Source organism: Nematolebias whitei, chromosome 11, assembly GCF_014905685.2.
Source record: "Nematolebias whitei isolate Nwh7 chromosome 11, NemWhi1, whole genome shotgun sequence".
Taxonomy (NCBI): domain Eukaryota; kingdom Metazoa; phylum Chordata; class Actinopteri; order Cyprinodontiformes; family Rivulidae; genus Nematolebias; species Nematolebias whitei.
Window position 1 is genome coordinate 23,502,405 of NC_056508.1, and position 24,563 is coordinate 23,526,967.

Consider the following 24,563-nt stretch of genomic DNA (forward strand, 5'->3'; position numbering starts at 1 on the left):
AGCACCGGCTCACAGGACAGCTGCATTGCAGACGGCCTTCAAGGAGTGGGAGTGAGTAATGGAGTCCTGCATGGCAGCTCCCATACATGGTAGCACCATTAGATCCCTCCGCCATTCATACACTGCTGCCTCTCTGGCCCATTCACAGAACCAGTTAAGGAGGAGCTGAGTGTCTCAGGGAAAACTCAGCCCACCCTATTACCTTTTTTTAACTCGTTGTCTACCATTTCTTCCTATTTCATAGAGAAGTCACTTATCTTGTTTTTAAGGATTAAGGCACAACGCACCCAGCTATGCAGCATGCATGAGGTGGAACTAGGGCATTTTCAAAAGAGCAGAAACTAGTCCAAAATTACAAATATGAGTGGTTTAGATCCAGTTTGTGTTTTGTTCTTTCTGTATGAATGAAGCAATCATATGTGGAACTATAGGTGGCAAAAAGAAGTGTCAACATGACAGGATGGTTAATACTAAAATGAATCATTAAATATGACAACTTGATGAGCTGCTATGAAGATACATGTGCCTCTAGGATCCATGGGCTGATGGCATAAGGGTGAGTGAGCACCATCAGCACCGTGGTGAGTGGACAGTAACTGTTGTGCAGGTGCACTGTGGGATTCAAAGATGAGGCTTGAATCTGTGCGGTGGTGCTTCCTAAAACCATCATTTCCAGCTTTTTGTTCTCAAAGCAGGACAGGGTGTTGTTGTGCGCGCTCATCATTGATCATGTTCAGTTTGGAGGCAGCGGGGAGACATCCTGAGGCGCAGAGCAGTTTATGGAGGGTTTGTTTAGATGTTCACCTCCAAAATGACAGCGTCTGTGTTCTGCAGCTTGTTGATTATCCGGGACAGGCTGCGTGCCTGTGTTCCTGTCTGCAGCAGGGTGTGCAGTTCAGCTCTGTGAGTTCGCTCTCCCATGGAAGACTAACTGTGCTATGATGTGCTAATGGCACAGCTGCCTGCCTTGATTTGTCATAATGCAGAGTGGGGGAAGGGGCGCTTTTCTCTGCAGCACTGCAGGTGCAGAGCCATGGGCAGGACAGAGGAGCTGTCGGAGCCGCAGAGCTCGAGCATCCAACATCTTCGCCCCAATTAGTGTCTGATCCCAGGTCCCAGCACTGGGGGGGGTAAACTGGGATCAGCCAAATCACTGCCCCGCACAGACATTCTGACAGTCGGGGGTTATTGCTGACAGCGCTCCACCGGCGTGACAAACCCGCGCGTGCACAATGCAGGCGGGAGGTGGGCGTGTGCGGGTAAACAGGCTAAACTCCCGCTTCAACAACTAGTTTCAGATGATCCGTTAAGCGGGGGGGGGGGGGGGGGGGGGGCTCACTTTGCTAGAGAGACGCACAAACTAAAACACGCACGAGTCTGTGGCATCTGTTGGAATGATCATTTAAGACAAGTGAAAAAGGAGAAGAAGAAGAAAAAAGAGCGAGCTTTGAGAGGCGCGAGCGCGGCTCGTGAAGGCGCGCGGGAATTAGGGCGTCTGTTTACCGGCTGCACGTGCGCACGACGTCCGTCTTCTCTCCCCCCAGGCGGTGGTGTTTTGTCATTTTACTGCAGGCTGGGGTCGCAGCGACCACTAGAACCACTACAGGAGAGTGCGCGGGGTGAAGGGAGTGAAGAGGAGGAGGAGGAGGAGCGTGAGCGGTCCTCCTCTCCCTCTTTCCGCACGCGGCTCTCCTCCTTCACTTTGTTCCATTGTTGACGAGTTGAGCTTCAGCTCCAGTCTGCAGCAGGGACATTTCTACATGTTGGTTTCCATTTTTGCCCCTCCGGTGTAAGACAGCATGCTTTAGCGTGGCCGAGGCTCTGACAGTTCGGGAGAACCGCAGCCTGGGTCGGACCTGTGCGGCTCAGGATGCCCGTGAATGACAAACAGACAAAGAGGCTGTGTTGGGGCTGACTCTACCCATGGAAAATAAACTAGAAGGTTAGAAGTGTTGAGCTCAACCTGTGTGGCTGTGTGCTGTGCTGTGACTCTGTGTTGTCTTCAACTTTGGGTTCTGTTCCGTGCGTTCGGACAGAAGTTCTGCATGTTGGCTTCTTGTCTGTGTTGTTGCAGCCACATGTGACTCAGAGAGTAAACCAACTCCTGCCTCACGACTTGGTTTATAATGCACTCTCCTCTCCTCCCCCTCCCACAATCATTGCCAGGCTTCTTTTGAATGCAGCTTGTGCTTTTTTTAATGTTTTTATGTTTGTTGAGGTTGAACCGAACTGCAGGGTCAGAGTGACCCAGGCTGCTGTAGCTGATTGTAGTAGTTGCTTTGGTCCAGCACAGTGAACGCTGTCGCATCAGGTTCTTTAAGGCATGTGTGTAAAAACAATGAAAAGTACAGCTGCTGATGCCACAGTGTGTCAGCTCACATCAGAGCTGACCCCCTCTCCTTTCAGCACCATAGATCTGTGGACAGCGACTGGTCTTCAGCCACATTTTATCCCCTCACTTGGTTGTAGTCGCAGCTTTTTTGCAGACTTTATAAAAGGAGAGAATGCACGTGATGCTTTTATCAACCTGTTGCTCGTAAAGTTTTCCCGAGAACTATTAAAAGCTGCAAAGTCACATGCTTTGCACTCATTTAACACATTTGGTGTGCATGTAGTAGTGAGAAAGGTACTACTTTGTATCAACTGTAGCAAATGTAAGAGTTGTTTTCATAGAAAAGAAACGACTCGGGTATGAATGCTGTGTAGTGGTTCTGGCAGAAACAGTTTCATTCTCTTTATCAACAGGAATAAATGCACAGAGCAGCTCTGTGGCTGCTGTGAGTACACAACAGCATTATTAATTGATGTAACACCTTTTGTTTGTGCTGAATAAAAGCGCTGTAGAAGTGTACGTGTTTCTGTGATCACTCCAGACGAGCAGGAGCACAACCATACGAGTCATTAACTAAGTTTTATTCGTTTTATATCTTCCCAGTAATTAGAAGTTATCCCAGTTAGGATTTTTCTTTCTGTAACTAACTTCCCTAAAGTTTAATTTGGTCAAATGTTTGTTTGTTTTTTTTTACTTTATTTACCCACTCATTCCAGTACTGTGCATGTGCAATTTTATCAAAGCCAACATGAAAGTCGTGCACTAAGTTCTAGTTGAAGAAAATCTTTAGTGAGTTTTAAGTGTATGAATTATTTAAGATCTGTCAGTACTGTGAGACATAAATTATGCAATCTGCATCTGTGGTTTGAAAATCCTTTTTTTTCCCCCTTCCTTTCAGGTTAAGTGGATTTTGTTGTCCAAGTTTTGTTTTTCATTTGTGGGTCACTTTGTGCTTTTGTTCTGCTGCAGACTGAAGACTGAGTTGTTCGAAGACCAAATTAAAACAATCTTCAAATCCAGCATGAATTATAAAGCTTTCTAAATGATGTGTCTTTGACCCTCTGATGTATATATTTGCATATCCCTCACATCTGTCTGTAAAATAAAGGAGCAGTAAGTTCAGATCTCATCCTCTGAAAAAAGATGTGATATTTAAAAAGCCTATTGAAGAAGACTTAAACAAAAGCTTTGAGTCTACAAGTTCACGTATCCTAACAGAGTTGGAGGGGTCCAGTCTCTTGGGAAGTGGGGTGTTCTGTTAGACTAATTCATTTTTTAAATAATCTTTCCAATGATTTCTTATTTTTGCTTCTGTCTGCAGCTCATGGGCCAAACTTGAATCAAATATGTGCTGCTTAATGCAAATAGGAAGCCATTAAATAAAATCAAACTGTTCTACTTTCCAAGACAAAAAGCCAATTTCCGTGTTAGTCTATTAGTGTGATAGCAGCTGACAGTACATCCCCATGGTATGCTCTCCAGGCATTTTACCTTCAGCGTGACACAAAGTGTCTATTCTGTATTTAGAAAATATTTATATTGACTCTTGTTGCTGCTTAAATGCCAATAGATGAGTATGTGGTGTGGTAAAGCTCTTTTACCTTTGCTTGCTGTTGTTAAAATGTTATTTGGCTTAATGATTTAATGCTGGAGTATCTGATGTAACAAATGGACAAAGAGACAGGTATAATACTTCTTTATATCTTGATGCATGCTCAATAATCCAGGTAGAAAAGTCCAAAAAAGTTCAATCTGGTCCTCTGGACATTCATTGTTTTTTGGGGTTTTTTAATGTCCAGAGGACCAGATTGAACTTTTTTGAATACTTCTTTATGTTGTATTTTATTCATTTTTATTCACGCCAAAAATGGGGTGATTTAACTATTTGAGGAGCTCTGAAATCAAAGCTGATTGGTTTGTCTGTGAGTTCTTTAATACACAAAAGTTATAAGTTGATCTACAGTACGATGAATAAAATAAAACCCTGGGTTAAGGGGAGAGTGCAAAATAGCAAAGGTGTTGTTTGGCTTTCTGGAAACAGTTACTTTTTTAATTGTTTCTGTGTGAATATGGCTTAAATTACCTGCCTGAGAAGTTTCCTTCCAAGAAATACAGCTTTTTACTTATTAGGACACTATGTCAGATCTATTTAACTAAACTGCTCAGGGGGCCACAGTTACTGAAAGCCAAGAGCTCAGGGGCTGAACATCCAGCAGTTTTTGTCATTAAGTAAGTTTGTTTTAAGGTTTACAATCTAGTTTTATTTACAAATGAACCCATTGGTAGGCCAAACTGAGGTCGCCTGTGGGCCTGATTTGGCCCCCGGGCCACCAGTTGTATAGCCCTGCTCTATGTGATTTTTAAAGCGTTTGTCTTTTCAAGTGTAAATCTCGCAGTCTGTTGCAGGGTTTGATGACCTGTCCAGGACATGTCCTGGATCTCATTTCACCTTGTGATAAATGTAGACAGAAGCATAGAAGAAGTCGAGTCATATGTTTTAAGTAGTTAAAATCGTTCTTACATATCCCATAGGCAAGGATGGTGCGTTTTTGATCAGTTCAGAGCCAAGTGTTCCAGCTGTGCGGGCTGCTGCCAGATGGCCTGGTCCTTTCCTCTCCATGGCCACAAATACCAGCCCCCGTCAATCAGCTCACACAAAGACCCAGAGGGAGGCTGGCCTCTGGTCTTTCCACAGGGTTACATTTGAGAAGTTGACTGGCTGCAGAAATATAATGAGGTTCAGCTCTGAATTTGATTGGCATCAAGACAAGCAGAGGTTGAAAAGTGAAGATTAAAGATGTTCTCTCACAGTCTGTCAGAAGTAAGTAACCTTTTATGTTGTGCTAGGATGAAAGAATGACTAGATCTTTATTATCAAGCTCAATGTGACTTAAGAACATTTAAAATCTAAAGTCTGGCAGAGCAACGGACCTTTGATGAGTTTGTACTTGGTTTTTATTCAGTCTTCTGCTGTCGGTTAATTTTATACTGAAATGGTGAGTTAAGTGTCTTAATAATTTGGTCAAAGAGTGCAACAGGAGGTAACAAAGCTTGTACTGAGAGATTTAAGAGACTCGGCTGCCTCTCTGGTCTTAGTTTTTCCAATCTTAAATTTTTTTTCTTCAACCTGCCTCTTGAACAAACTCAATCTTTGTGTGTCCTCTGATTCCTGCTACTTCACTCCTCTTTTCCCCTTCATCATCGTCCTCCTCCTCTTCTCCTCCCATATCATTTCACCCTTGTCCTCTATTTATTCCGCTGTCTTCGTTTACCCCGCAACCCCTTCAGATTGCACTCCACTGTGTCTTCATAAGCAGCGTTGTCCTTCATTCCTTGTCCCCGTGTAAATCAACCTGTCCCATAAGGAGCCGCTGCCATGTCCCAGAGATGAGATAGATCAGGTGAGGCAGTGTTTTCTGGACTGAAGCTCTGTACACATTTAGGATGACTCCTGATCTTTGCTTGTTTCAGAGGACACTTGTCCTAAAACACACTTTTTTGTCATAAAGTTTTAACTTACTTTCTTAAGTTTTTGTAGAAAAGTGTACTCTTTTTAGTTGAGGCAGGTGTAACTTTACTAAAGTACTGAAGTACTTTCACGTTTGGAATAAAAAGTCATGGGATTTTCTAATTTCCCTTTTACTTCTGAGGGGAAAAAAAAGACAGATTATCGTTACTTAAATTATTTTATTTACCAGATTATAATTACTTCATTTATTGTATTTACCAGATTATCATTACTTAATAGATTTATTTACCAGATTATCAATACTTAATAGCTCTTATTTACCAGATTATAAATACTTAATTGATTTTATTTACTAGATTATCATTACTTAATTTATTTTATTTATTAGATTATCATTACTTAATTGATTTTGTTTACCAAATTATCTCTACTTAATTTATTTTATGTACCTACTTTGTCTTGTTCTGGGTTGCAAGGAGCAGGACTGTATTCCAAGCAAGAGTCAATGAGTGAGAGGCGGGGTTAGGCACCTTAGACAGATTCTTAGTCCATCACATGGACAACAAAAAGATACACTAGACAAAAGAAGAAATGCACACAGTACACATTTCTTTGGTCAATTTAGAATCCAGTTAAACTAATATGCATGTTTTGTGCATTACAAAGAAACTGAAAACCTGAAAAAAAAGAAACACTCATGTCTGCAGAAATCAAACACCATAAGTATATATATCAGTATATTTGATTTAATTTAAAATATTTTGATGAGGCTTTTTTTTTTACTGTACAGAAATAAAAGCTCTATTAGTTGTTTTGATTTAAATACATTTTTGTAGATACTACAGTAACCACTTGCAACAAGAAAAACCATTATCTCAAACAGAATGAATAAATCAGTAAATGCTGTAATTAAAAAAATATATAATAATAGAGACCTTTTGCATAAATTTTTAATAGGAGCTGTCAGTAAGGGTCTGATTCCGCTAGAGGATCATAGCAAGAAAAACATGATACAATATATAATTCCCCACTAAAGAGACAATGATTCACCCACAGAAACTTATCCAGTATCATAACATCATTTTGTATAAACTCTGCTTGACTAAACACTAATTGTTCTCTGACACAATGAGCAGTTTGTCTCATTTTTCTAGGCTATTGTCTTTGAAAATAAAGTGTCACAGTCTGCCCTAAATATGTGAGAATGACCACGTCTGCTACCACGCACCGTCACAAGGGAGTGAAGCAGAGAGAAGGTGGGCGATAACAACGTCACAGTGTTGTTACGGCGCTGTTTGGCTGCTCACCTTCCCTGTCTCCTCCCACTCGACTCTTCCCCCATCCTCCCTCTGCAGTGGACGTGCATCGCATTTGGAGCAGCAGGCAGCAGGTGGAGATGACATCATCTGCACTGCAGCACACTGCAGCACTGGGTTTGAACAAAGACATGTCAGCCCATTGCTAACTATTCCCACTTTTCCCCTCCATTGCTTTGTCTTTACTTCTCAGCACATAACAGCTGAAAGGAAAGGAAGCATGTTTTCTTGTATCAAGGCAAGTTCTCAGGCTGTGACTAACCCCAGCTCATTGGCTTATGCTCTCAGACTAGAGTAGGCTGGTAGCTCTTCACCTCTCCAGCTTGCATGTTGATAGTTGAAGGTGGAAGCCACCTTTCAAGAAGCTCTGCAAACACGCTAAGCAGCTTTACTGTTTGAGAAGAGAGTGATCTACTTTTCTGACAGCACGCTCACTTAGGTAGTCTGCAGAACACATAGGAATCAAAGGCAGGGGTCTCATTTAGGTTCTTTTAGTCCCTTATTCACAGTGCAGCATTCTGTCAGTGAGAGCAGCAATTTACCAGCCGGTAGTATTGTGCTTTTCTTCTCAATGATGGAATCTACTTGACCTCTTTTACAGCAACTTACTTTGACATTAGCTCTCTATGGAGCCTTTAGCTGAGACTTCCAAGGTTCCATGAAGCACAAATGTCACTGGGTCGTGCTGTGAAGACCTCACATTAGAGTCATTAGGTCCCTATATGGGGCATCAAAGCAGAGGGAAAAAAGTACACAGGAAAAGGTTCATAGGTTATGTTGTTACTGTTTGCGTATTACTTTTTTTTCTCTTATATACTGACTCCGTCTCCTCCCCTTCATCAATAAGCCAATAGTACACACACAGGCAGGCCATATACACACAGCCATGTTCCTGTCGCCTAGTTACCGTTCAGCAGCAGGTTGCCACAGAAACGGCCTCATAGTAGCTAAATGGGGGATGCTAATGCAGTCTTCTATACTCCCTGCTGCAGTGGGCTCTCTGTGCCCATCCCCATTCATTGTCTGTGCACAGCATACTTTATGTTGTTTGTGCTGCTGTTGTGCGTCGTATTGATTTTGTACTATTAGTGCTTAGTGTATTTTTAGTTTAGCGTATTTCTTAGTTCATATTTTAGATCTTATTACCGTACTGTTTTTCTTTTACAATTTATAATTTTGTTGGATGTAACTGGGAACCTGTGTACACAGTTTAGTTCCATCACATGTACCACATATGATGAGAATGACAATAAAGAACCTTGACTTGACTCGATAGCTCAGAGTGCTTCAGTAACCGCTGGCACCACATGGGCCCTACCTTTCCATCCATCCATACTTTTTCTTTACCTGCTTCTCCTTTCCAGGTCGCGGGAGCTATTGCCCATCTCCAGCAGTCTCTGTGCTAAAGGCAGGGTACACCCTAGACAGATCACAAGTCCATCACAGGGACACAGAGAGACAAATGAGACAATCATTCACTCTCTCACCCACACTATTTAAAGTTACCAATTAGAGTTGCATTTGGGCCCAAAAAAATCTGATTTGACCCGGCCCCAACCCACAGTCATAATTTCCAAACCCCACCCGACCCGACGAATTAACAGTAATTACAGGTCCGAACCTGAAATAATAAAAACAACATTTTTAATTAGTTATTAACGGTCGGGGACGCGCAGCTGAATAAAAGGAGCATAAGGTTCGAAGCTGAGGGTGTTTGTCATTTCATGGCCATAAAAAAGCATTTAAACCCCGTTTCTGCTGCATTCTTCTGCATTACTGAGACACGTGGACAGCTCTGACACACGTCTGCTTTGGGATCTCACCTGTTTGGGTCATCGGCCGCGTGTGTCCGCTGAGTGCAGCGGCTGAATGAACGTCCATTTGGGCGATGGGTCGCTGCCTGGCAGTACTGTCCCATCTGAAGCTTAACTGAACTTTTTACCTCTTTCAAGGCCGGTCAGCTCAGGCGAAATGGCCGCGTGCGGCTGGTGATAGTATGGCAGGCCATGTTATCATATAAATGGATTGCAGCTGATCCTGACCTAATTAAAAGCCCAACACCGACCCGGCCCGCTCATCCAGCACATTATCATGGCCCGATCCACCCCGAATTTGGGTTGGGTGTGGCCGGGCTTAGGGTTCGGCCGGGTTAAAAATGACAGCTCTATTACCAATCAGCCTAACATGTATGTTTTTTGTCTGTGGGAGGAAACAGGAGTATCAGGAGAAAACCCACGCAGCACAAAGAGAACATGCAAACTCCACCCAGAAAGGCCTCCAGACCGGGATTTGAACCAGGGTAACCTGCTCGCTGAGAGGCAACAGGTCTACCAGCTGCACCACTGTGCTGCCCACCTGCAGTTCTAATATGAAAATAAAATAAAAAACCGGTGTTATTTTTGATCAGGATATGTGTTTTTTAACTGGCTTACTTAGATGGAGAACTTTACTAATTGGCTTTTCTATGTATGTGAATGTTTCTGTTCAGTGCCCTGAGGCAACTTCGTTATGAATTGGCACTATATAAATAAACTGAATTGAATTGAATTTTAACCCCCACATTAAAAAAAGTGACCAGAACTGCTTTCCTCCACCTGCATAATATCACTAAAATTAGAAATATCTTGTCCAGAAATTATGCAGATAAACTGATCCATGCATCTATCATGTTTAGGTTGGACTATTGCAATTGTTTATTATCTGGATGTCCATAAAAGTTCATTAGATCATCTTCAGTTGATCCAAAATGCTGCTGTCAGTTAGTAGGAGAGATCATATCTCTCCAGTTTTAGCTTCTCTCTTTTGGTTCCCTGTCAAATTCAGAATTGAATTCAAAATATTACTTCTAACCTACAAAGCCCTCAACAACCTAGCTCCATCTTATATTACAGATCTTATTGTTCCATATTTTCCTAACAGAGCACTTTACTCTCAGACTGCAGGTTTACTTGTGGTTTCTAGAGTTTCCAAGAGCAGAATGGGAGGAAGGTCTTTCAGTTATCAGGCTCCTCTCTCATGGAACCAACTTCCAGTTTCTGTCCATGAGGCTGACACATTGTCCAGTTTTAAGACTGGGATTAAGTCTTTCCTTTTTGATAAATCCTATATTTAGGGACACCTTGGGTTTCCTGAGCTGTCCCTTAGTTATGCTGCTATAGGCTTTGACTGCTGGAGGACAAATTGATCACATTTCCTCACTCTGCTGCTGTCTTTACTTGCTCTACTCTACCTATTTGTATTTGTAATTATTTCTGTCCTTAACATGTCTTTGTGTGTGTTTTTATCCAATAGAAAGTACACATGGACCTGTCATTCTGTTTGTTTGTTTCTCCTTCCTGTCCTCTCATACCCCAGCCGGTCAAAGCTGATGGCCACTTGTCCTGAGCCTGCTTCTGCTGGAAGGTTTCTTCCTGTTAAAAGGGAGTTTTTTTCTTTCCACTATTGCCTTTGTGCTTGTTCAGGATGAGAGACTGTGATAAAGTGAAATTTCAATGCAATGCCTCAATTCTCGAGGATTGTTCAGTGAGTCCTGGGTGGATCTGTTCACATGCTATTACCCTGACAGAGCACGTTGTCTGATGGAAAACATCCTAAGTGTTCTCCTGGATTAGGCTTACAGTATCTACCATACTATGCCCATTCAGGCCAGTAGCCAAAGGTGTGAGGCATTGTTTGGCAGTCTCTTCTACCTCACAAGTTGACATATTTCTATGAAAGATCTGTTTCATCACATCTTTCTCTGAAAACAGGCTTATTTCTTTTCATGTTGCCTTTTTTTCATTCAACCTTTATTTATACAGGTTAGTCTCACTGAGTCACGAAGACTCATTTTCAAGAGAGACCTGTATTAGACAAACCACAGATAAGGTACACACAAAAATAAACAGCCATAAAATGCATATAAAATAAAAATAGAAAGTAAATAAAAGCTGTGGTATAAAACAAAATAAAATCAAGCTACATTATGAAATGAGGTAAATACTAAAATACTAAAAACAAGAACATGTCTGCATTGATTTTTGCGTTGAACTTAATTTTTTTAAATCCCTTGATCAAAGTCGACAGCTTCAGATCATTTTGCAAGATATTCCAGGAAACAGGAGCAGAGTAAGAAAATGCCTTTTTGCCGAGATCAGCCGGCACTGAGGGTACACTGCAGGTAATGATGGCTTGAGAGCGCACGCTGTAACTGCACTAATGAGACATGTAGGAGGAGATGTATGAAGGCAGCAGACCAAGGAGTGATTTAAAGATGAAAATGTACCAGTGAGAAAGTCTGCATGAAGTTAATGATGAACAACTGACCAGTGAATACAGGGTGCAATGGTGGGTACAGTAGTTACAACCAGTTATGAATCTTAGCGCACCATGGTAGACAGCATCCAACATCTGCAAGGAGCTTGGAGGGGCATTCATGTAAATAATGTCACCATAATCAATGGTCAGAAGGAAAGTAGCATCTACAAGGTGTTTTCTAGCATTTAGAGTTAAGCTAGATCTATTTCTGAAAAATAAACCTAATTTTACTTTAAATTTCTTCACCAAGTTTTCAACATTTGGCTTAAAAGAGAGAAGTGAATCGACCAAGATTCCCAAGTGTTTGCAAGAATCGACAAACTCAATAGGAACACCATGTATGGATGAGATAGAAGGAAGGACTGCTGGTATCAACTTCATGTTTGGAAACAACATCCCGTTCATTTTATTAGCATTTAGCACCAGTCTGAGATGGAACAAGTCTGACTGGATGATGTTGAATGCAGACTGTAGAAGCTGGAAAACCTTAGCAACTGTTTTAGCTCGACAATAAACCACCATATTGTTGGCCTTGATCAGACTGAACATTAAGCATCATAAACATCTAAATTATTTACAAGTTGCTTATTTACAAGGCTTTTATTTCCACAATCAATCAGCTTAGAAAGGTCTACAACTGGGACTGAATTGATAGGGGTATTGATCTTCTTTAAAAAAAGCATAAGTCATCAGCATCATTCTAAATAAAAACAATTTTACAAATGTTGATTTAAAACATAAGTCATCAGAACTTCATTAAAAACTGTATTGTCCTGGTAATTGACATGGGGATTAAAAAAAGTTTAATTTTCAAGATTTTTCATTGTTTTTCAGAAAGGATATGGTGGTAGAAGTTTCTGTAATGTTTTTAATAAAATGTGTGGCCTACTGTAAATGATAGCTTTGTTTGTTGCAAGAAGTAAAAAGAAGCAGTGAAACTATTCTTACTGCCACAGAGCGCACCATAGTAGTTACCTCTAAAACAGCTTTTAAGCCGTCTTCATTGAATGCATCTCTGTCCATCTTGATGTATGAAAAGGCTGCATTGTCAAATACTTGAAGTAAAGTGCGTAAGCTTTGATTTAAGCTCTACGGTCAGCTTGTTCCAAACAGGTGCATGAAACAGGGCCATGCCAGGCTCTAAATCAACTGGACAGGGCCTTCAGCTGTACACTGTCACTAAAGCTTGTTTGATGTGATTGTTGGACACATTTATCATGATCAGACTAACTCTGTTAGTCAGTTGGATCTTTGAAGTACAAAGACAAAGATGTTAATGCTTTACTTCTTAGGTAGTGTCTTTTAAATTAGCTGCTGGACAGTGCAATTGTTTTCCTTAATGACATGTATTTGAAAATTGATTTTAAAAAAATGATCAGCTCTTGTTTTAGCTATTAGTAAATAAAAAAATAGATTAGTGGATTTGTTCTTTGATTGTACTCTTCATGACAATATCTGCCATTGCCACTGCCTCAATTTAAAATCTTCTAGGTGCAGATTTGGGGGGGGGGGGGGTGGGCATACGTACTGTGTGAATATTTGTCATGTCAGGATTTGGGGTTGTTTGTACTGGAACTAGCATACTGACATAATCTTCTCTCACACTTGATTGTACTTGTTCACTGACATGTTCTTCTGGGTTCCTCTTTGTGCCCAGATAACCAGTTCAGAATGTCTATCCTGGAGCGCTTGGAGCAGATGGAGAGAAGGATGGCAGAGATGGCCAGCCACCAGCAGTCGAGCAGTGCAGGGAGTGGCGGAGCTGGTGGAGGAACAGGGGGAGGGGGTGCAGGAGGAGGAGGCTGTGGAGGAGGTGGAGGAGGCAACAACAGCCAGTCACAGGTAAAAAAAGCATCATTCTGTTCATACCATGACTGAAGCCAGCTACTGTGCTTGTGACAGCACACACTAAGCCGGTCGGACATCACTTTCACTGACTGACTAAAATATTTCACATCTACAGCCACAATGAATGTTCTGCTAGCGATATAACAGCTTGATGTTCTTTGGTGCTTTTAGTGTGTTTCTGGCCAGATGCAGGCCAGCAGCTCGTTTGAGAGCCGTGTCGTGGTGGTCTGTGAGAAGATGATGAGCAGAGCTTGCTGGGCCAAGTCCAAACATTTAATCCACTCTAAGACCTTCAGAGGGATGACACTCCTTCACCTGGCTGCTGGCCAGGGCTATGCCACCCTCATTCAGACACTCATCAAATGGAGGTGAGAAGGAAATTTTCCACAAAATTTATAATGGCTCTATGGTTTAAGCATACACAACACCAAATACTTGAGAGAAGCTCATTGTTTTTTTGTTTCTCTTATCCAGGACTAAGCATGCCGATAGTATTGATCTGGAGTTAGAAGTGGACCCTCTCAATGTCGATCACTTCTCCTGTACTCCTTTGGTAAGACAATGTGAACTTTTGTCTGTGTGGGCAAAAATTGATCATGACAGATCTTTTAAAATGCTACTTTTCTTGTTTTCCTTTCCATCCAGATGTGGGCATGTGCACTGGGTCACTTGGAGGCAGCAGTGGTCCTGTATAAATGGGACAGACGTGCCCTAGCAATCCCAGACTCTCTGGGTCGCTTACCGTTATCGATTGCACGCTCTCGTGGCCACACCAAGTTGGCTGAGTGCTTGGAGCAGCTACAGCGGGAAGAACAGCCCCCAGCACCTCTACCACCCACAAGCCGTATGTCTTTCTCTCCAGCCCCTGACGCACCCACCACAGACAGCTGGATGGTCAGCTGGGCAAACGACGGCACAGTAGCACCCAGTGGAAAGAAAGGTCCTACCAACACTACTATATCAAGCACCACTAGCCTCAATCCAGGTCAGCACAGAGTCATTGACTGGAACATTTTGTAATTCCTGATGCGCTCTGACAAGTTTAAACTTTTTGAGATGGTATTCAGCTTACTCTGTTCTATTTTTTCAGACTTGAGGAGACCTAGGTCAGAGCCCTCCAACTGTTACAACAGTGAGGGCCAAAGAGACCTCCCACTAGCTAAAAAACATAAACCCAATCCAGAACTGTTTCAGACTCGGCCTAACAAGGCCATGTCTGTTCCTTTGAGCCTGGAGCAGCAGCAACTCCACAAACTGTCCACAAGCACCAAGAGCCTGTCCTCAGAGGGCCTGAGCTCAGACAAACACCTGTCTACAGGAGGCAGCACCGCAACTGCCAGATGGACCTCCAGAGATAATTTCTCAAGCAGCAACTTGGGGAGGAAGTCGCTAGGGATGAGCGGGAGCAGCAGTCTAGCAAAAGAGAAGCTGGTCAACCGACTGCGGCAGCGGGAACAGCTAGGTATGCTGGTTATGGCAGACAGAGAGATGGCTAATTCAGAGCTGCTATCATATCGGGAAGATTTGGAGAACCAGGACTGTTTCACACAGATGGACGACCTGCAGGTGAGGATGAAGAACAGGAAACTGTTCTCAGTCATCTCTATGTTGAACTAGTGCTGAAGAAATATTTTGGGATTGATCTTGCTGAAGACTTCTATGTCAAGATGTCATACAGTGAAATACAACTGAAACAATAGATACAGGATATATGCACATAAACAGAAAGACACGTTTTTTGTCTTTTCTAATTGATTTGATTTTTTTCAAGTACAAGGATATACTGTATATATATACAGTGGGGAGAACAAGTATTTGATAGACTGTTGATTTTTCAGGTTTTCCAACTTGCAAAGCTTGTAGATGACTGTAATTTTTATCATAGGTACTCTTCAACTGTGAGTGATGGAATCTAAAACAAAAATACAGAAAAATACAATGTATGATTTTTAAATAATTAATTTCCATTTTATTGTGTGAAAGAAGTATTTGATACACCAGAAAAATGAAACTTAATATTTGGTACAGAAACCTTTGTTTGCAATTACAGAGATCAGACGTTTCCTGTAGTTCTTGACCAGGTTTGCACACACTGCAGCAGGGATTTTGGCCCACTCCTCCATACAGATCTCCTCCAGAGCCTTCAGGTTTCGGGGCTGTCGCTGGGCCACATGGACTTTAAGCTCCCTCCAAAGATTTTCTATGGGATTCATGTCTGGAGACTGGCTAGGCCACTCCAGGACCTTAAGATGTTTCCTACGGAGCCACTCTTTAGTTGCCCTGGCTGTGTGTTTTGGGTCGTTATCATGCTGGAAGACCCAGCCACGACCCATCTTCAGTGCTCTTACTGAGGGAAGGAGGTTGTTGGCCAAAATCTCACGATACATGGCCCCATCCACCCTCCCCACAATATGGTGCAGTCGTCCTGTCCCCTTTGCAGAAAAGAATCCCCAAAGAATGATGTTTCCACCGCCATGCTTCACGGTTGGGATGGTGTTCTTGGGGTTGTACTCATCATTCTTCTTCCTCCAAACATGACGAGTGGAGTTTAAACCAAAAAGTTCTATTTTTGTCTCATCAGACCACATGACCTTCTCCCATTCCTCCTCTGGATCATTCAGATGGTCATTTGCAAACTTCAGACGGGCTTTGACATGCGTTGGCTTGAGGAAGGGCACCTTGCGTGCACTGCAGGATTTTAATCCTTGACGGCGTAGTGTTACTGATTGTTTTCTTTGAGACTGTGGTCCCAGCTCTATTCAGGTCATTGACCAGGTCCTGCCGTGTAGTTCTGGGCTCATTCCTCACCTTCCTCAAGATCAATGATGCTCCACAAGGTGAGATCTTGCATGGCGCCCCAGACCGAGGGAGATTTTCCGTTATTTTGTATTTCTTCCATTTTCTAATAATTGCACCAACTGTTGTTGCCTTCTCACCAAGCTGCTTGCCTATTGTCCTGTAGCCCATCCCAGCCTTGTGCAGGTCTACAATTTTATCCCTGATGTCCTTACACAGCTCTCTGGCCTTGGGCATTGTGGAGATGCTGGAGTCTGATTGATTGAGTGTGTGGACAGGTGTCTTTTATACAGGTCACGAGTCCAAACAGGTGCAGTTAATACAGGTAATGAGTGGAGAACAGGAGGGCTTCTTAAAGAAGAACTAACATGTCGGTGAGAGCCAAAATTCTTACTGGTTGATAGATGATCAAATACTTATTTCACACAATAAAATGGAAATTAATTATTTAAAAATCATACATTGTATTTTTCTGGATTTTTGTTTTAGATTCCATCACTCACAGTTGAAAAGTACATATGATAAAAATTACAGTCATCTACAAGCTTTGCAAGTGGGAAAACCTGAAAAATCAACAGTCTATCAAATACTTGTTCTCCCCACTGTATATACAAATTACTATATCAGAGGGAGGGTGTTGCCTGGGTATAAAGTATTACAAGATCACACCTCTTCTTTAATGCCAGCCTGCTGCATTGGGTTGGCAATATAAAACAACCCCACCTGGCACTCTGTCAATGACCATCACTACATAATAAACTCTTTGTATTGATCTTCTTCAATAGCCATGGGATCCTTCCAGGCATCCATATCAGTCTAACTACTGCTCCAACAGATGAAGTGCCAGAATGAGAATTTTAGCCTCTAGCATTATTGCTGTCATTAATAAAAGCCAATGTTTTTGTCTTTGCACCAAACCATTAAACCTTCAGAACTAGGCCGTGAAGAGACAGCACACTGATGAAAACTTACACGGTGCTTACTTCAGTAAGTTCAGTATTTTCTCAAACCAACAGGTGAATATGATGACTCTGGCAGAGCACATCATTGAAGCCACACCAGAGAGAATCAAAAGGGAGAACTTCACAGCAGCGGACTCCGTGCCCTTAGATACATCAGGGGTCAGCAGCACCATGAACTGGCTGGCCAACTACTTGGGTGATGTGGAACAGCTGCCAAGCATCATACACTTACGGTAAGGAGTATCACTGAACTGAGTATGCATGTTGTGGAACCAGTTTGCATGCTATGGCAAACAAAAAAAGTTCTTACTTTGATGGATAAGAATGAATAAAAAATGAACAAACAACGTATTTTCATTTAAAGATCTTAAAAGTTTGGTATTGAGTGAGTAAACATTTATTCTGAGATACAGTTGAAAGTCATACTCTTCATGTCGCCTTTTTCCTTAGATCTCTGTACAATGAACCTCTGACACCAACTTCCAACCCTAGCCTGAGTCCTGGGGGGTCTCCGCTGCAGGAGGGCCCCCTGGACAGGTCAGCGGTCCCTTCTCTAGCTGACTGGAGTGAGTTCATCAATGCCTCCAACAGCAAGGTGGAGCGAGACCTGGCCCAGCTGACTCTGTCAGATCCAGAGCAGAGAGAGCTGTATGAGGCTGCCCGTCTGGTCCAAACTGCCTTCCGCAAGTACAAGGTACAGGCCCGGGGTCCAGGTCCAATACTTTTCTTGTTTTGTAGCTCGGCTAATAGGATTAGCAAAATTAAATAGGTTTGTTTTTGTGATTTTAGGGGTGACTTTATGCTGGTCAAGCTGTGGAGTCCTATTTTTTGCTGTGAAGTTCAGCATTTGTGATGTGGTTTTATCTACCTTCTGTCTTCTAATCATGGTTGCTACTGAATATGGAGTTCAGTCGTTATATTTGTGTCATTCTGTTTCTCTGCTCATAATCACATTACAACATTAAGACAAAAACTATACATATGTTCCTGTGGTTTTAGCATGGGAAAGGTGGCTTGAGCGGAGCATGGCCTTGCTTAGAGGAGCTGCACTACCCCCCATGTCCCTGCTGCACTTAGACCTTGTTGAGCTGCTGCGCCCCCACTCTGTCTTTATGTCCTTTCTCAGTTAGGGACACCTGCTTCTGCCTGTATTTAACTAGCTCTCCGCACACCAGTTCTCATCCTGCCCAGTCTCTTTCCCAATCTGCCTCCCCACCCCTCTGACAACTTTTATTAAGCTTTTACGTGACAAACTGTTCACTGTCGTTCACAGTTGTCTTTTGTGCTCATCTGCCAGCTGGTACTGTGAGGGCTCTCTGTTGGGCAGCATCTTACCCACTTCACTCTTTGGTCCACAAGACGTGGTCTTTATCCGGGGTGGATTTATATTCTAGCCACCACGACACCTCAGCAACCCGCTGATATCCTTTGTGCCAAAAACAAGACTCAACTTTAACCTCTGACCTGTCCCACTTTACTTTCCAACAGGGGCGGCCGCTCCAAGAGCAACAGGAAGTAGCTGCTGCTGTTATACAACGCTGCTACAAGAAATACAAACAGGTAGGCTTCACAGCTCTGAAGTCTGTAAGCCAGTGTTGCACCTCAGCCCGAGTATTTTTAGAGTACATCATTGAAAGTGTCTTCCTTTTTCCTGTTTACAAGCTAACATGGATAGCCTTGAAGGTAACATGTTGCTTGCTTTATGGCATGAACCTGCAGCACTCTTGCACTAAACGTAACAAAGCCTGATATATTGCTCTGTGCTCGTCTGCAGTATGCACTTTATAAGAAGATGACGCAGGCCGCCATCCTTATCCAGAGTAAATTCCGTAGCTACCACGAGCAGAAGAAGTTCCAACAGAGCAGGAGGGCGGCGGTGCTCATTCAGCAATACTACCGCAGCTACAAGGAGTTTGGCAGGCTGAAGCCTCATCAGCGTGGGGCAGCTGCTGCCCTGGTGCAGCACAAACTGAGGTGACACTCGGACACAAGCCTCATCACGACCAAATAGCAGAATATATTAACCCTGCTGCATACAGAAGCCACTCCATCATCCAACATGGCCACAAAATGACAGTTAAATTACTGGACATGTCTGATGAACTGATTAATGGTGACTGCTTTGGGTCATTTATCAACACAGTAATTTACAGAAATAAGTTTGAGGGATGATAAATGTTCACTTTTGGTTTATTAAATACCTCGTGCTTTGTAAAAAAAAAAAAAAAAAAAAAGGTCACATTCTCATTTGAAAAATGACCATTGACGACATTTTAACATTTTATTAACAATTGTTTATAGGTGAACTCTATTTTGTTTTTTAGGGGTAGTCTGCTCACAAAAAGGCAGGATCAGGCTGCAAGGAAGATAATGAGGTTTCTACGACGCTGCCGCCACAGGTAGGCCTCAACAACACGTTGGAAATGAAAATCTACTGGTAAAATACAGCAACAGCTGGTTCTTCATCTAAAAGGTTTTTTATTTATATTTTTTACTATTGTGTTATTAATGAGGTATAGTAAAAATGACCATGTACAACTTCAGCAGGTGCATTCTTGTGCAAGATGACTTTCTTCTCAAAATATTCCAAACAGAATCACCTCTCAGTCTTTAATTTTATGTAGAAGCTAAATTTACATTGTCTGGACCAGTTATCACACAGTTCAGTTACATAAAGGTTCCCTCGTACTGTAAAAACACCTACTTCCAATTTAGAAGTAAAACAACAAACAGAAAACTAGCTTGTCTGTTCCTCCTGCGATGTGGACACAACAAAAGCAGTCAGAGTGCCTAAAGGAAGTGAGTTACCTTCAGCAGCAAGGAGGCTGAATGTCTCCGTGAGTCATCCAAACAATGAAATACTTGCAACTGCTCATTTAAACGTTCATAATGAAGAGGAGCTTGTTAAAATAATAAAATTCGGAGCACATCATTTTGATTAGTTGCTGAGCTACATTAACACCAGAGGTTCTAGAAGGCACCATAACTTCCTGTGGATCTATCAAAGTAGCTGATGGTATAATGAGACTCCAGGTCGTTAGAGGCTCGGCTACAGAGGAACGTCCCTGTTCACATTAAAAACACTGAACTGTCTTACATTTCATTTAAAGTGGCCTGGAAGAATATCTGTGTGATCATAAACAAAGAATTGTAAATTAAACCAGAAGTTAAAGATTTGCTGCATGAATTTGTGGAGTTTTTGCTTTTCGAACTACAGTACAGTAGTCCCTCGTTACTTTGCGGTTCGTTTTTTTTTTTTTTTTCAAAATAAGATTGCACTTGACACACAGGCTGGATTGATGGATGAGCTGCACGATCGGCATGAAATTTTTCATTTAAAATAAATTATTTGAAACTATTTAGCACCTGCTGCACATATGCGCAACCCATATTCTAGGATAAGCTTCTTGCTGCAGCTGATCAGCTGTTCACCATGCAGAGCGGAGAAGTGGGCGTGGCCAAGGGCGCTTGCAGGTAGCTGAGAGCAGCGGAGGCAAAGAGTTGAAATCATCTTATCTTATCTAAGATAAGATAGAACTTTAGCATTTGGAAACATTGAGAAACATTTAGAATATTGCAAGAATGTGGGCAGTATATACAGTATATAATAAAATAAACTACTACTTACTACTTGTACTACTATTCCTACTTCGCGGTTTTTCACTTATCACGGGTCTTCAGGGTACAGATCCCCCGTGATAAACGAGGGACTACTGTATACCATTTTCATGTAACTAAACTAAATTGAGAGAATTTAGAGTACATCAGACAAAATGCCAGAGTTGAAATCAATGAAGTGAGTGAGAGTCAAACACACGTTTCAGTGATTTTGCACATGGGTGTACTCGCTTTTACTGGATGCTGTACCACAAGGCAGAAAATGACTTTTTTTACTTTTTGTTTGTTCACAGTGAGGTGTTTGATATATATATATTTTTTTTTACAACCAGTGGTTAGAAATACCCATAATCCTTGAGCTCCACCTCCCGCCCCCACCTGTCCTTGCCCCCCCCCCCACCCACCCCCCTCCACGGTGCCCACTGTGTGCTAATAGCTGTCTGGTATTGTTTTGCTGTTTATGCTAAGCCCCTTGATGGACCATAGACTGTTCAAGCGGGTGAGTGCAGCCTCAGCAACTCAGTTCATGCCTCCCCCTCCTCTCTTTATCTCCTCTACCTGTTTACTCCCTGCGCCTCTCTCTCCTTCAGTCCTCCCCGTGTGTCTCTCTCACTCTTTGCTGAAACAATAATCTCAATAATCGGAAGTCTCTGCCTCGGTGATCTCTTCTTTTCTTTCACATTTTCACCTCTGCTCCTTCTCTCCCACCTCCCCACCCAGCCCCTCCTCATGCTCCACCACTGTTGCTTGATGCCTGCTTGCATGAAGGCTGCCGACCGGAGCCACGGGTGGACTGAGAGGCTCACATTTAGAGCAGAACCTTTCTCAGACTAACAAAATGCTTCTGAATGATGAGTCCACTGCAACACTTACCGGACACGTCTCTGATTCTCTCTCTCTCTCTCTCTTTGTATTTATTTTTATCTCTTGTCGTTTTCTTCTCTAAAATGACACTTTATGTTGTTCTGTTTGAATTCAGCTTTGTGTGAGTCTGCACATGGCCAGTTTAAGAGTTCAGGAAGCTTTTATTTTCTCTCAACTCTGTTGATCTCCTGCTGCATGTCAAGTGCTGACAACTTCTACTTTTAGGCATGCTCTAAACCGGCTGTTTTTGAAGTAGTTGTGTCTCTGGCTGGCTGACTGTATGCTCTGTTTCAAGCCACTCGACAGACTGAGGGGGGAACTTCACCTGTCCCGTTTCTCTTTAAGATTTAATGTGACCTGCCCATCTGAATCAAAAATATGCTACACCTAACTAACATACACAATAAATACATTTAGTCTCCTGGCTACTACCTGCTGTTACTATTTTTGTATAAATATATGAATATTGTGGTGATTTTTTTGTGTGTTTTGAAACATGTATCAGTCAGAAAGGGGTTGGTTGGGTTTTTTTTTTTGTATGGAAAAGTAAAATTTGCAACTAATAACTGTGTGTCTGTGGAAAAAAACAAACAAAAAAACTATTAAAGCGTTAAGAGCAACAATTTATTGCATTCATAAGTCACTAAAGCTGACTAAATACACAAGTCACTTGAGTATTAATTAGAGATGATATCCAGTAAAATGGTGTTTCAATATATCAACTTTAATTGTTAACGTCATATTTTTCTTTAATTATTTATACACAGATTTGAGCTTATTGCTGCTTTTAACAGGGATTCTGTAACTGTGTTTAAGCTGTCTCATTTTCTAATTTTCAAGGTCAAAGTTGTATTTTCTGTTTCATTTCAACTATAAACGATGTTTCCTTTCACAGAGCAGGGTTAGTGCCTGATGTTCTGAGCTGACGTGAGGCTCGGTCTCAATATGTGATGGCGTCAGGCCTGTGTTTGTGTCTGTGTGCGCGTTTGCTTGAATCTGTTCCCACTTTTCACGTTTTATTTACAGAAGCTCGTCCATCTCTGTGTTTCAGGGTGAAAGAATTGAAAAGGGCCAGGGAACATGAGACCCCTCAGAAGAGCCCCCTTGCGATGTGACATCACTCTCCCGACTCCTCTCTTCTTCTTTTTTTTTTTTGTTTGTACCTGAGACAATTTACAAAAGAACAGAACATTGAAAAGAAGTTAAAAAAAGAAAAGAAAAGAAAAACATCAATGCAAGCACTGCTATTATTACTACAACAGCAGTGCTACTATTACATGTACAACAGCATTTTTTCCCCACACATCGGTTGTTTCCACTGACTTGATTTGGACTGAAGAGTGGCAACAGGACTAGAAACTGACAGGGCATGTGGGGGGAAGGGTGCAGAACATTGGCTTTGTGGCATTTTTTGCACTTTTTCATGGATTTCTTTGTGTTTCCTGGATATGAAGAAGTTTTGAACGACAAAGGAAGGCGATGCAGGGCAGGTGGATTGTCACATGTCGAGGACCTCGTCAGGTGGAAAGTTTGGGCGGCTGCAGAAAATCTCAGAAGACAAAAGAAAACCTCACAGAAACATTGTGGACTCCTGTTGAACTCCATGGTTTATTTTGTATCTTACCAGTTTAATTCATTTAAAGACCAAATACACTGATATAACCCACCTATCCACTTTAATCCACTCCTTTTGATTGAACGATACTCAGCTTAAATTAATGTTTTCTCCCGTCCGACCGCGCTCTACCCCACCAGTCTACCCTCATGGGTAGAGCTCCAAATGAATGTAGTGAAAATCAAAACCACAAATTAGGGATGAATATTTCTGTTTTAACATTTCTTATTAAAAAAAAACGCTTTATCATATCTCGCTCTATATATAAATATATATATAGTCACTTTACTACTTGAATTTGTTTCATATTGTCCAATGTATTTCTTCCATCATTGTCAATGTATTGGTGATCTGTACCTCCAGGCTATATGTTCTTAAAACCCTACCAAGAGAAAATGCATGACTTCTTGGGAAGAAATGTCTTTGCTTGTGTGTTTATGGCCTAGTCTTTCAGCCTCTCCTCTGATTTTCTTCATTTTTTCACGTTAGTGACCCCACACATCCATGTTCTCCGTCATTAGAGCCTCTCTTTTTTTCTGTAATTAGGCTATTTCCATGCTGTCCTGTTGATTTTATTCCCATTTGGCTTGTTCAGTTGATCCCCCTTCTGCAACCTAGAAGAGGAAAAAACGTCCCTGTTTTGTGTTGTAATGGTCATGCAGGTTGTTACTGGGTTTTTGTTTTGTTTGTTTGTTGGTTGGTTTGTTTTTAACGAACTTCAGAGCCTGCGTAGGCTTTGGAAGGGAAGATCACATGCATTGCCTTGACGTCTTAGAGATTCTTTGTGGGGTCCCTAAGCTTGTCCCAAAATAGGGGGTTTGACAAATCCATATTTTTGACAATTGAGTGATTTCTGTAAATAAAGAAGGCTGCAAGATGTGTAGGAAAAAAATAATATTAACATGTTCCCCGTGGGGGATTGTATTTTAGAAATATATTATTTTATTCATTAAAAATGGGTCAAAAACAGGAACAAGACAAAAACAGAATATTTGTATAGTTTTGTTTGAATGCCGAAAAAGTATGGTTGTATTGTTTGTATATAGTGTAAATAGCTGGGATAAAAATGAGCTACGTGCATGAAAACTATGAACAGAGTCAAAAGACAAGAGAGAAAAAACAAAACAACAAAAGCAGTAGTGGCTATGCTCTGTAAAATGACAAATATTTCACTATTAGAGTATTTCACTTTATTTTGATTGTTCTGAAGACGAACGTTTTGCTAAAGCATGATATTAATACATATTAAAAAAAAAGTTTTAAAATAATGTATTTAGTGTTAGGAGAGGTCTTCAAAATGATCTGAAAACCACTATAGTTACGTTCATTTCCTTGATTTATTTATTTTTGTTGTTGTTTGTTTGTTTAATTTGGGCTCCCAAGAAACTTTTACCAATGGTGCCAAGATACGTGATTGCTCTGTAGTTTAGACAATTAGCTGAACATG

At 41.7% G+C, this 24,563-nt stretch overlaps 1 protein-coding gene across 3 annotated transcripts in view; it reads left to right on the forward strand.

The window, feature by feature from the left end:
* Positions 1-23,677, forward strand: part of camta1a (calmodulin binding transcription activator 1a) — a 389,929-nt gene extending 366,252 nt beyond the window's left edge. Inside the window, exons 1-14 of one of the 3 annotated variants that reach the window (XM_037684773.1) lie at positions 1,833-1,942; positions 13,071-13,255; positions 13,433-13,629; positions 13,736-13,814; positions 13,907-14,246; positions 14,352-14,827; positions 17,074-17,252; positions 17,470-17,713; positions 18,508-18,579; positions 18,682-18,702; positions 18,794-18,993; positions 19,344-19,418; positions 21,106-21,136; positions 22,553-23,677. In XM_037684773.1, the coding sequence (XP_037540701.1) occupies positions 1,924-1,942; positions 13,071-13,255; positions 13,433-13,629; positions 13,736-13,814; positions 13,907-14,246; positions 14,352-14,827; positions 17,074-17,252; positions 17,470-17,713; positions 18,508-18,579; positions 18,682-18,702; positions 18,794-18,993; positions 19,344-19,418; positions 21,106-21,136; positions 22,553-22,585 (2,151 nt within the window). In that variant the 5' untranslated portion in view covers positions 1,833-1,923 and the 3' untranslated portion in view covers positions 22,586-23,677. Of the gene's footprint in view, positions 1-1,832; positions 1,943-13,070; positions 13,256-13,432; positions 13,630-13,735; positions 13,815-13,906; positions 14,247-14,351; positions 14,828-17,073; positions 17,253-17,469; positions 17,714-18,507; positions 18,580-18,681; positions 18,703-18,793; positions 18,994-19,343; positions 19,419-21,105; positions 21,160-22,552 lie in introns of those variants that run through there. The other 2 variants (XM_037684774.1, XM_037684775.1) reach the window with 2 other exon arrangements.
* Positions 23,678-24,563: the final 886 nt, after the last annotated feature.